The 13969-nt window shown below is 37.4% G+C and overlaps 1 protein-coding gene across 1 annotated transcript in view; it reads left to right on the top strand.

Annotated features, from left to right (window-relative positions):
- The window catches only part of KIF6 (kinesin family member 6), a 378140-nt gene that overhangs the window by 120984 nt on the left and 243187 nt on the right, over positions 1-13969 (top strand). Inside the window, exons 7-9 of the mRNA XM_012720329.1 lie at positions 3725-3931; positions 11075-11218; positions 12334-12420. Coding sequence (XP_012575783.1) covers positions 3725-3931; positions 11075-11218; positions 12334-12420 — 438 coding nt within the window. The remainder of the gene's footprint in view (positions 1-3724; positions 3932-11074; positions 11219-12333; positions 12421-13969) is intronic.

Genomic DNA, 13969 nt, shown 5'->3' with positions numbered 1-13969 from the left:
ACTCACATTTAAACAGCTAAAGAATGTTTTCTGAGGTTTAAGAAAAATTTTAGCTAAGAGGACAGCAACTACTACTTCATGCAGAAAATATTTATGAGAAGTTACAAAATGCTAGGCATGGACTCCTACACCATATTACTGCATTTTAATTGCAGGCTCCGGAATTACAAATTAATTTGATGTAAATCTCACTTTCCTTTGAAATGGGTACACTCAATGTTTGCTAATGAGCCACGTCTTACTGAAATGTCAGTCTATCAATTTAGAAGCTGAAGACAGCTGTTGAGGATGGTATATGTTATTGGTTTGTATTGATTGCCCACTTCACTTTCGTTAGGTTCTGTAGGGTTTATTGTTGTGCAAAAAAAGTATAACAGTGAAATGAAACCCATGTTTAAGTTCTGCAAATAACTTACAGTCACTTCCAAAACACCTCAACTTAGGTTCTAAATTTAACTTTGTGGTTTTACATGCATGGTTATTTGCTGATCCACTTTAGCTTGCAAAATCACACACTGGCTAGTTTTGGTATAGTTAGTGGCAAATTTTCAGCCTATTTAACTTGCTAGCTACATCATCATCACCAAAACAACACCGCTATTTTGATATCTCTAATTTGCTAGTTGGTATAAATCAGTGGTGATACATATTAAGAATTTATATTTACAGAATTTTTGGTTGAATTAGCATCCAAGTGTGTTACCCTATCTGCATATATAGGCATCCATATGGAAATTCTTTAGTTACATTCTGTTTTCACAAAAGTGTATCTCTGAACATATTCATTCATGCGAACAATCATTTGGAATACTTTTTGATAATTTTAGATACTAGAATTTGCTTCTAATACATTTTTTTAAAGATTTATTTATTGTGCATACAGAACTGGGGTAAAGAGCAGAGGTGCAGGGGCGGTGAGAGGATTCACCAGAGGCAGAGTGGGAAACAGAACAGGCAGATCAACGAAGTCCTCTGCTGAGGGGAGCAGCAGGCAAGTCAGGAGAGGTCTGCCGCGCCATGTGGGTCACCTCTGGGGCGGACAGGAATCGAACTCATGCTGAAGTGGCTTTAGCTTCTTAGTGCTGTGTTTTAACCCGCTGCACCACCAGGGAGGGCCCTACTTTTTTTTTTTTTTTTAATAAAAGCAATTGGACATTGCAGATAAAGTTGAAGTTCCCTTATTGCCTTTCCCCTTCTATCCCTCACGAAGGCCACCCCATCATGGATGTTTCCAATCCATATTTTTGTATTTTTAATGACCTAAATTATAGCACCCTTGTTTCTTAAATTATCTAAATTCTGTCATAGCATTTATGACATTCTTTCATGTGCTATTTCTCCTCAGCATTGTTTTAGAAATCTGCCTATGTCAATCTATCAAAAAGGTACTTCATTTTAACTTTTTGATAGTAAGAATTATCAGTTTATTCATCTTTTCCATGACATATGTTCATTTTGGTTTTACATCTTGTACCAATTTCTTGCTATCCCAAACAGCGTTGCAGTCATTCTCTCACTCTCTCCTCCCTATCCCCACCCTGGTATGTCTGACCCAGATTTTCTCTACTCTCTAGACCTAGGTGTTCTATTGCTGGCTAACATAGGTTACATGCATCTGCAACTTTACCATATTTTGTCAAACTGCTCTCACATCAATTCTTAATTTCTATTCCTACCAACAGTATATAATAGTTGCCTACCATAGTTTTACTTAAACTTTATTATTTACAATTCTGCCAGTCTGATGGGTGTGAATGAAATATTTTACCATTAGTGCTCTACTTATTTGTCCAAGTTATTTGTGAGTTTGAGAATTTATTTCAAATACATTTTGATTGTTTTAAAATTTTCCTCTTTATGAGTAGTCTATTCACTTTTTTCTGAGTCACTTGTCTTTTTCATATTGCTTTGTGAGGTGTCCTTTAAGTTTACATGTTAACATTTTGTCAGCCATATGATTGCAAATATCTTCTTCCAATTTTATAATTTCATGGTAAATTTTTTTGAAAATTTTATTTATGCACACAGATATGGGTAGAGCCAGAGGTGCAGGGGTGGCAAGAGGATTCACCAGAGACAGAGCAGGGAGCAGAAGAGGCAGATCAACAAAGTACACTGCTGGGGGGAGCAGTGGACAGGTCAGGAGAGGTCTGCCGCGTCATGTGGGTCACCTCCTGGTGGGGGATCGAACTTGCACTGAGGCAGCTATGGCTAGCTTGCAGTGCTGCGTCCTAACCCGTTGCACCACCAGGGAGGGCCCACTTCATGGTAAATTTTACCACAAAAAAAGTTCTCTAATTTCAGATGTTTCATCAACTATTTTAAATCAATTAATTTTTATGTTTTATGTCTTTTCATAAAAGATCTATTAATCTCTTGGGTTCATTACAATATGCTTCCAAAATTTCTTATATTAGCGTTAAAGTTATACTATTTTACACATATGTTTTTAATTCATTCTCTAATTTATATGTGTTTGTAGTATCAGAAAGCAATCCCAATGTATTTCTTGAAGATGGATAGTCCATTATTCCAGCTCCATTTAGTTATCATCCCATCCACTCTCTGCTACAGTGTGATGGTCCCTCTATCCTGTACAGAGTTCCTAAGTGAGCCCAGCAGCATCTGCTGATCTAGTTATCTGACCTTGTCCTGACCCCACGAATGTTCCTATGGCATTATGATAAACCTTGATAGAGAACAGCTTTGTACTGTCTCCACAGAATTGCTATGCTATGCTCTATGTGTTCTTATATCTGATTTTTGGAATCAGCATGTTCTATTTCAAAAACAAAAAGTATGGCATTTTCATTGAGTATATGGAAGAATATCTAGATATTATATAGGTTAATACTAATTTTTCCCATCCTTGAAGTGATATATTACTATCTAGTACACAATTCAGATTTTCTTTTTGTATCCTTTCATGTGGTTTTTGTTTTCCTTAAAAATTTCACGTTTTCTAAGATTAATCCCTTATCTTATCCTCTTTGTTACTGTTGTGAATAACATTATAATTCCTGAATGTTTTGGGGTTACTAGAACTTCATCGATTTTGCATGTTGATCCAGCACCCCTGCTAAACATTGTAGTTGTTAAAAGTTTTTTTTGGTACATGCTCTTGCATTTTATCTGTGAATCGCCACATTTCACCCCCACCCTCCCCCACACATACATACATGTACAAACCCAAACACATTTTCTATACATATATACATATACATTTTAACTTCCCTTTTTTCTATCATTATCCTTTGTCTTTTTCTTGTCAGTTACATTGATTGGGACCCCTTTTAGAGTTGGGAGCTGGTGGATATTGGGCATCCTTATCTGTGGGTTGCATTTACATTGTGTAATGAATTCTCTCAAAGTACTAGTTCTCACTTCATGCATCTACATTAAGCATTTATCATGGCTAACAAAGGCTAATCTAGGATTGTGGTCATGTAATGAAAAAAAGTTGTCACTGGTAAAAGGACTCATGCCTATAATTCATTCAAACCCTTTTCTGACTTTCTGAGTCAATTCACGTCTGTTAAACAGTCTTTCAAGACTGTGTTGAAAGACTCATTTTTAAGGATCTTAGCTACAAGTATTCTTGCTCCATTTGTCAGTGTTGGCTTCATGGAAAATATCATCGGAAGTGAATTTAAATCTGTGTCATTCATTCTTCAAAAATTCTCATTGCTTACATTATTTTTGTTTTGAAATTTATTTTTTACAGACTCCCATGAACCAAGCTTCCACCCGCTCCCACTGCATTTTTACTATTCATTTAACAAGCAAAGAACCAGGATGTGCAACTGTCCGACATGCCAAACTTCATTTGGTTGACCTGGCTGGCTCAGAGCGAGTTGCAAAGACTGGAGTAGGGGGCCAACTGCTGACAGAGGCCAAGTACATCAACTTGTCACTACATTACTTAGAACAGGTAAAGTGAGCAAAGCGGGGTATAACTATACTGCCTTTTGTCTCCCACACACTTTGCATCAGTCATCCCACTGACATTTTTTGTGTTTTGTTGTGTTTCTTTTCTTCTTTTATTGTAGTAAAGTATACAAAACAAACTTTACCATTTTCATTTTTAAGTATAATATTTAATGGTGTTAAGTTCTTCCACAATGTTGTACATCTATGCTATCCTTTCCTAGAACTCTTTCATGATCCAGAGCAGACATTCTGTACCTATTAAGCAATAACTCCCCATTTTCTTACACTCCCAGTTCTTGGCAACCTCTATTCTATTTTCTGTGTTTTTAAATGCAGCTATTCTCTTGTCAGTGGGATCATACACTAATTGTCCTTTTGTGTCTGGCTTGTTTCACCTGGCAAAATGTTTTCAAATTCTCTGTCATAATTTACTTCTCTTTTTAAGTTGAATAATACTCTATCATTTGTTGCTTATCCATTTATCTGTCAATGGATATTCAAGTTGTTTCTGCCTCTTCGCTATTGTCTCTCCGCTGCTGTAAATATCGGTGTAGTTACTAGCATTTTGTATGTACCATTCATATAAACCCTATACTGCAGGTATTACTTATTCTCCCCATCTTAGATATTTTAAAATTTAGGTCTTCCCGAAGTCCTCCCAGGGTTACCAGTTATTGGTTAGATGTGGATTTGAAACTAGAATTGCTCAGCTGCAAGGCCTATGCTTCTTTCACTACAGCTCATTATTTTTATTGAAAAAGCTGTGGTGCGTCTGAATAATGGGTATAAATGGCCTCTTAAAGTCTATTTTTTTTTCAGGTTACAAGATTAACTATGAGTACATGAATTAGAAATGATCAACATCTTTTAAGCTTCAAGTGACCCCCTCTAGTGGCAATTCTGACCATGCAATGGTTCTGTTTTTCTTAGCTTTCCCTCCCTACCCTTACCCCAAGTTTGCTACAGTCCACCCCAGCATGTGCCCTATTTTTAATTTCTGAATTTGACACCAAGGGCAGAGAAAGAGCATCTGAATTTAGCTAAATAAATCTTTAAAACAACTCTCATCTATAAAATAAATGAGTCAAATAAGATGATTTCTCAAGTTCCTTTCATCTCTGTCAGTGCTGTGAGTTGAATGTTAAAATGCCACTACTTTGAGATTCTTTAAAAAAAAAAAAAAAGGCAAGCATGATCAAATATTGGAGTGGAAAAATACAGTGTATATGGGGGAGGCAGAAGAATTTATTAATGAATGTCAGAGGCTAGCAGATTTGAGAAACAATCAAAAAGAAAAATCTTTTTTAAAAGACCAGTGAACTCTTTTGAGACTGATGATGTGTTGATGTTAAATGCCCTTTAACAATAGTTAAAGTCAGCTGACAATGGAGAGATGACTACAGATGCTCCAGCTGAACGAGGTTCATACAGACCTTGGCCAAGTGGACCCCAGTCATGTAGCCCCGAGATTAAGGCCTGCATGGTGTCTTGATCATTTTAGTGTTTTCAATGAGATCCAGCTTGCCTGAGCTCCTCCTTGCTCACGTATTACACATATTATATTAGACTTAACAGAGCTTTTTACTTAATAGGACACTTATACAACATTGATATGAAAACATAATGGACTATACTGAAAGTGCTTCATTTCAAAGAAATAGCCTTCTTATTTCACATGGTAGCACTTTCTGTTTTAAATTCCTTTATGGACATCTGTTCTTACTAAATTATATTCATCAGTTGAATCAGAATTTCCACCAATTGTACTCACTCAAGAGAAATGTTCTGCCCTGAATCCTTTCTTTTTCTTCATTCTTCACAACCTTTGCAAGCTGCTACTTGTCATGAAAACTATTCCCCTCCCCACTATTCTCTCCTTCAAAATTCTTTTAACATGAGCCCCCTGTGAGTAGTCTTGGTGACTGTGATTGATTGTCTGTATAACTAGTTTATTTTGTTCACAGAAGTGTGTTAGGCATGATAACATGCCCAGGATTACACTGGGCAGTAGAGCAAAGTGGTAACAAAGGAGAGACAGTCCTTGCCCCAAAGCTACCATGACCCAGTGTAGGAAGCCATGTAATAAATAATCACTAAGCGCAGAGCTGAGTCCAGGGAAGAACTGCACAGAGGAAGTCTCAGGGGTGAGGAGAACTTGTACCAGGGGCTCAGACTTAGATGAGGAGGTGAGAGTTAGTGAAGGTTCTCTCAAGTCTGATATTAAGCAGAGACATGAAGAATGAGTAGGAGAGAACCAGGCAGAGGTTATAGCAGGTCATGCAGTGGGAACTGGGAGCCTGTCAGCCCTGACCTCCAGTCCAGTGGGATTGATTGACCCAAGGTTACAGTGACAGGACATGACATTGGCCTCTGTTTTTCTGAATGCAATTTTTCTGTTGCATACCCACCCACTGTATCATTCCTGTTGTTAACTATTTACACTGATTCACAAGTTTCTTGATGTAGGTTATGCCAAAAGAAAAAAAAAATGGAAAAGACAAGATTGGTGTGAAAGGAAAGAACATAAATATGAAAAACTGCACAGGTAGATGTGGATATGTAGAACTGAATAAATCTGGGAGTAGCTGCCAGAGGTAGCAGGTGGATAATAAAGGAATTTTCAAATTTCACACAGAAAGAGAAAGAACCAAAGTATAAATGAGAATGTGAATAATTAAAAAAATAAGCAGATACTGTTAATGAAACAATAGAATTTAAGAAATTTTATATGCACATTTTCTTAATATAGTACTTTATTATGTCACCAATAAGAATAGAAATGTGACATAATTTAATTAGCTTCGTTCATTCGCTTGTTAGACATATTATGATTGGGTGTCCACTGGGTGCTCTGTAATGTTAGGTAACAGGGGTAAATATATGATTGAAGAATACTCTGTGTCATCACATTATCCAGTAAAAGAACAAAGCATATGAACAAACCCTTACAATACAGTAAGCTAAGTATTCATATAAGTTTCAGTAATTATTACCTTCTCATTGTCTCAGTTTCAATATATAGCATGAAGGTGAACTAACAAAACAGACAGTTGAGTAACCTTTCTTACAGTAATTGGCCTGCATTGGTTTTAGAAATGCATGCGGAATTGAAACTGCCCTTTGGCTGTAATCGTGAGATCTTATTCCTGCTTGTGGGATACAGTCTTTCTGAGTTGAATACACTTTATTGTGTGCATAAGTTAATAACTTTCTGTTTGCCAGAGTATTGTTGGTTTTGGAGTTTTTCTTGTGTATGCAGTACTTTTTCCAAAAAGTCTCCTCAAGAAAACATTTTAAGCCACAATAACAGGGTACTTCTTGGCTGTAGAATCGAGTGCATGGGGGAAAAGGAAGGGGGCATGCGTGCTTGTTCCAACCTTAAGCCTCACCGACTGACCCTGGTATGACCCATGGTCTCTGTCAACCCAAATATCAAATGTGAAACCACTGAGAACAGAGAGTGTTTGCTCTCCATCTCTACAGAAATCAGTATCGGGGACACTTGCAGACAGTTAACCAACATGAGTGGTATTTTTTTCAGTTTCAGTTTCCACTTGGCTTCCTCCAAATGTGTTATGTTCAAGAGAAAAATTTAGTGGTGTCAGTGACAGTTGTCACCATTCCAAGCCTTTGTCAGTTTTCAGAAAATACTTTTCCATGCATATTTGAGCTCTTCAAAAGAAGATTTCTTTAATTCATTAAATAGTAAACTGAATTATTGATTTCAGACATACTTTCTAGATATTTGGAAATATTATTAAGGGTAATGTGAGGTTTCCTTCTTTGTTGCTTAAAGAATGCCTTCAGGAACATATTGTATTTAAGCAGGAAATCCAAAATGGGAGTAAGCAAGCAATTAAAAAAACAAACAAACAAATAGGTTATTACCCTGTACCTCTCAGATCATTCGGTTCCTGTCCTGTGTAGACAGCCTACAGCATCACCACAAAGAATCACTTATCTCTGCCTCTCTCCCAAACACTGGCCATTTTTGGGTCAGTGGATATTTGAATCTATCCTAAGGAGTCTGAACTTATGAGGATATTCCTAAATTCCTTTGGAGCTGAGTCTTCATTTCTAAAGAAATGGCCTGGGACTGGATTTATAGCTAAAACATGTCTTCAAAAGGATCGCAAGACATAGCTTTGAAGATCTCTGCACAGAATGGAGTACTTTTTTGTTGTACTAAAAGTATCCCAGAAACGATCTCTATGGATCTGTCAAGCATCATTGTGAGATAGGCAAGCATTTTAATCCCACTTTTTACAGGTGAGGAAAATGAGACTGATAATTTTAAGAGATTTACCTAAAATTGCACAAGTACCATAACTGGATTCTTACTCCAAGTCCCGATGTCTTTCTTTTCTGATGTGCTACCTTCATTTTCTGCATTCTTGAAGGCCATATTTTCTGATCAATAATTCCATTTTGAATTTTCTTTCCTTAATAATTTTAGAACACTCCATAGAAAATGAAACAATGATCAAAAGTGCAAAAAAAGGGGTTAACGAGTTCCAGAAGAGTGAAAATAACAGTGCCCAAGGTGTGGACAAGTCGCTGTATGGGTTCTCACCTATGCAGAAAACTAAGAACTAAATAATTGAATAGGATTTCAAATACTGATGAGTACCAGAAGAAAAAAAAGAATAACAGCCTGGAGATCAGTATGTTAGTTTTGACAGGGTGTTCAGGGAAAGCCCTAAAGATAAAATTTGAGCGTAAATTTGAATGAGGGAAAGAAGGAATCTGGGGTAAAGTGTTCCAGGTGAAAGGAACAAGTTCCTTGTTCCTGGGGATAAGCAACATCAAAGCAAGTGGACAAGGAACGTATGATAGGAGATGAAGTCGGATAGGTAGAAGGATTATACTTTGGATATCCAGAAATTGCTAGAAGATTGTAAACAGGGCAATTTATATGCCATAGCTTATATTTTGCAAAGATTCCTCTGATTCTGTTGTAGAGAGTCGATCCTGGGCGAGCAAAAGTAGAAGCATAGAGACTGATTCAAAACCTTGTATAGTTAAGCAAAGAAGGAACAATGAAGGCTTGTTCTGAGTGGTGATCAAAGGAGGCAAGGGTGAGGTAGTCCAATTATGGGTGTTTTTTATAAGTAAATCTAACAGAAATTGCAAATGTATTGGATTCTGGAGGTGAGGAGAAATTATAGATGTTGCCTAGCTATTTGGTTTTGAGCCACAAAAATATTGCTGGTGGGGTTAATCACCATGGATAACACCTGGGAAACAACTAGTTTGGGGATAGAGGATAAAAAATCAAGAAGAGACTTCTAAGTGGAAAGGCAGACTTGCCACAGAGGTAGCAGTGCAAGGAAAAAGTTGAGGCTGATGATATACATGGAGAGACTGTAGAACATTGGTGTATTTAATGCCAGGAGATTGGATGAAATTACACAGATAGAATATAGGCAAGAAAGAGAAGAGAATCAAGGACAGGCCTGGGGCACACCGCTATTTATAATCTGGAAGAAGAGTAGGAAATAGTCGTTGACTGGTACTTGGGGAAAGATGAAAACTAGAAAAGTGTGGCATTCTGATTTCATCAAGTGAGTAAAGTGTTTCCTGAAGGAAAGAATGAGTACCTGTGTCTAATGCTTAGGAGATTCACAAGTCAGTGCTTTTAGCACAATGCAGGTTGTTGATGATCTTGATGAGAGTCATCTAAGTTTAGTAGTTAATGGACATGCAGGGTGGGAATGATCCAAAAAAGAGAGAGATTGATTCAGAAAAGAGATGGCTTAATTGTAAAAGCAAAGTTGATGAAAGGAGAAGAGGGATGGAGGGTTGACTTAGACAGGAACAGGACAGTGACAAAGGGAAGGGCAGAGGGGAGAGGGGATTTAGTGATGGGGTGTGGCATAATAGATAGATATAGATATTTAGAGTAAAACAGTGATTTTGAGAGCTATCATGGATTTCTAGTTTGTAGGAAAATCTGTGGTCATGAATTTAAAGCAAGATCAGGGATACAGTTGCTTGCTTTTGCCACAATTGGTCTCCAGAAACAATGTTCCATCTTGTTTTGATAACCAATGTAGTAGAAGAAGGTTTGATGATGGGAATTAGTTGGTTGGAGGAAAAACTTAAACAGTGTTGGCAAAAGTCTGAATTTTCAGGAGCCAGAGCCATGTGCCCCCAGAGTCACATGTGTGAATGATTTTTTCCTGGTAGCTACATGATAGCCTTACATCCATTAGCCATCCATCTAGCTAATATGTCCCTAGTAATTACTTAACACTCATGATGAGTAGTACAAACAACACTAATCAGACAAGGTAACCTCCCACCTCACATACAATGATAGCAGTGTATGTAAGACTAACTACTTCAAGTAAAGTGCACATGTTTTTTTTATTTTTTAAACACTATTTTTATTTTTTTAAGATTTATTTATGTATGCATACAGAACTAGAGTACAGGCCAGCTGTGCGGGGGCAGTGAGAGGATTCACCAGAGACAGAGTGGGGAGCAGAACAGGAGGATGGATGAAGTACACTGCTGAGGGGAGCAGCGAGTGGGTCAGGAGAGGTCTGCCAGCCATGTCACCTCCAGGGCTGCCAGCCATGTCACCTCCAGGGCAGGGATCAAACTTGCACTGAAGGGACTGTGGCCAGCTTGTAGTGCTGTGTCCTTACCCATTGCACCATCAGGGAGGGCCCGTAATAGGCACATTTTAACTCTTCTAATCTTCCCAACTTCCTGAGGTTCCCATTAGTACCCTGTACTGCCTCTCACATTTCTTATGTATTGCTCTTTCTCTTCTACCTATAAAATGGGCCATATGAAAAATTTTGGTAGGATTTTGAAAAACTAGCATGTTGTACTCTTGAAATTTTAGATGAATTTCCCAATGGCTGAAAACAGAATGATAGTGTATCCAATTCAGTACAAGTTATGTCTTCTGTCCAAAACTTACAGGGTTCACAATGGTATGTTTTCTGCTGCAGTCACCTCGTTCCATCTTCATCATCTGTGCACCAAATACCGTTAACATATTTATTCTAAGCAAGTTTTGGCTGCTGTCACCATGTGTTTAGTTATCATTTCCTTCTATCATAGTTGTAGTTGTTTATCAGATGTGCATTTTCTTCTAAATCAATGCCATTATTTTTCTATTTTACCTTAGGTGATCATTGCCCTGTCAGAAAAACACCGTTTGCACATCCCCTACAGGAACTCCATGATGACGAGTGTCCTGAGAGACAGTCTGGGGGGGAACTGCATGACCACCATGATTGCAACGCTCTCTTTAGAGAAAAGGAATATTGATGTATGTTGCTTCTTCTTCCTGTGAATCAGTTTTATCACTCGTTTGTGAGGTAGAGTTGAGGGTTCTGGGTGGGTTTCCATCTTTTCAGTGGGGCTTCAGTGAATCTATAGAGGTCAGTACCCCCAGAGTTCAGTTTTGGTTTATTTGTATGCATGATATTCACCCTCTTGAGAATTGACTTTCTCCTGGCATAGGGTTGTTTAAAGAATGGCTGATGACACCTGCTTGCCTTTGTTCCCCATTACTAGGATTTTCCCTGGAGACATCTTAAAGATGTGTCCCTAGACATGTCCCTGCATTGACAGGAGCTTGTTACCTAATGGCTTTCCCAGGTTGCATTAGAGTTGGTTGATGTTTCATAAATGTTAATTAAATGTTTAGGTTCTAGACTTTCTCTAGAAGAGAGGAGGGGAAAGTAACAGGTTTTTTCACAAAAAGGTCAAGCCCCAACTGCATGGGAGGATGCCTTTTTTTGGCCTGTTACAAATATTTATTTTGTAGATTTTCAGGTTTCTGGATTATGATACCTGCTATGATTGTGATCGCTGTAATTGTAATTCTCACTTAACAAATCAGTAGTTGAAAAATGCATGCCAGTTGCCACTTAAGATCTTTAGATAGCTCACATTTTTGACAATTGGTCATTTTACTGAGTCAAAGAATAATTTTTTAATATATATATATATGAGATTTATCCATACAGAACTGGGGTACAGGCCAGAGATGCAGAGGGTGAGAGGCTTCACCAGAGACAGAGCGGGGAGCAGAACAGGCAGATCGACAAAGTACACTGCTGAGGGAAGCAGCAGCCGGGTCAGGAGAGGTCTGCCGCGCCATGTAGTCACCCCGGGGCAGGCGGGGATCGAACTCACGCGGAAGTGGCTTTAGATTCTCAGTGCTGTGCTTTAACCCGCTGTGCCACCAGGGAGGGCCCAAAGAATAATTTTTTATAAAATATAATGTTCTAGAGCAAAAAAAACTCTCACTTGGGGGAATATTTCCCCAATTGCATTTCATATTTATTACTCTTTAAGTGGTATCCTTTTGTAAAAAATAAAATTTTACCTTGATCTTTCTCTGTCACAATGTTTAAAGGAGCTATTTTGCCTTCCTAGGAATCAATATCTACCTGCAGATTTGCACAACGAGTGGCCCTCATAAAAAATGAGGCTGTTCTTAATGAAGAAATTGACCCCAGATTGGTAAGCAACTCAACTGACTGTGTTTAGAAGAATCACTTCATATTAAGGATTAACTAAAATTGGTGGGTACATACTCTGAATCAGACAATGTTCTAAGTACTGAAAAATTAATGAATGTATTGTGTTCTCACAATACCTTTACAAGTAGATGCCTTCTCTATCCCCCTTTTATAAACGGTAAAATTGAAGCACAGAAAGTTTAAATAACACACTCAGAGTCACAGTTCTGCAAGGAATAGAGGCAGGATCCAACTATAGACAGTTTGATCTATAACCCCCCCATTGCCCCTCAATTGTGCGGTGAGCCCCAAGAATGCACATGACAGAATCCTACACAGGTATTTTTAGATGCAGTTTGCAGCTCTTCAAGAAACACACTTTACATTTGTAAATAAAATAATAATAATAATAGTAGTAGTAGTAGTAATAATAGATCATCTTATATAAAAGTTTCTTGAGACAAAGAAGTTCTGATTATTATCAAAAAGAACCATATTTTGCATAAGTGTCCTGTTGTTTATTCTAGAGATATTTAACAGCCAATAATTGGTTTGGTCTGTGAAAAAAAAGTCTAAGATTATGGTTTTATAGCAATGAATTCTGCGCTATTAAAGTAAGCAAAAACATTTACAGTTTACATAATTCCACTTCTCATTATTGAATCAGATGTTTTTATCTTCTCTCTATTTTGTTAATCTTCTATAAATAAAATGCAACATGGGGTTAATTTATATCAACATTGAAACTGTTGAAGTAAAATCTTTGTTTTGCAACCACCAAAATTAAGATTATATTTTCAAATCACTCAGCTTTAAAAAAAGTTTTTTTAGAAAATAAGTTAATATTATGTATTGTAAAAACGATGTGAAAATTTTTGAAATGTTTGCTATTTACAAATTTCTCAAAATCAAAAAAAAATCTGCAATTTACTATTATTTCCTCTTGATTGTCTTTCTGTCCCTGAAATCATCCTCTTAAAAGGTAAAGACAAAGAAGAAATAAAAAGAACAATGGAGCTATCTTGTGTTCTCTTGCTTGCCTTAAGAAGCTTGAGACACCCGATAGAATTCTCGAGAGAAACCAATGCTGGGTAGGATCTATTTCCAGTAGAGACCCTGGTTAGATATCAGCATCGCACGGTGCTACAGCTGGATAAAGGAGCCAGAATTCAAAGTCTTGAACAAACTAGAATTGAACAACTAGTTTGAATTCTCCTAAGCCTATCTTGCCAGCAACCCTGCAGTTTGTGCAAAATGAGAAAGACAGCAAAGGAGTTATTAGTCTGGAGACAGAAAATAGCTCATAAATGAAGGAAAATGCACATTGGGAGTTTAAAAAAAAACTTAAGAGACTTTTCTTTGAAGAACTTGAAGAATTTGAAGAAAGGTGAACATTTTTGTGTGTTTGATGTAAGTCTTTGAGAGATTTAAAGAAAAGAGAAATCAAAAGTCAAAAGCTAATAGCTGATAATTGAACAAATTTGTTAAGGTCTTCCTGGTGCAGAATAACCTAGTGATTGGCAAGTACTGTTTCCTTGTCCCTTTAATAT

The sequence above is a fragment of the Condylura cristata genome, unplaced genomic scaffold (genome assembly GCF_000260355.1).
Source record: "Condylura cristata isolate star-nosed mole 26May11 unplaced genomic scaffold, ConCri1.0 scaffold00001, whole genome shotgun sequence".
Taxonomy (NCBI): Eukaryota; Metazoa; Chordata; class Mammalia; order Eulipotyphla; family Talpidae; genus Condylura; species Condylura cristata.
This window is presented reverse-complemented; position numbering and strand designations above follow the sequence as displayed.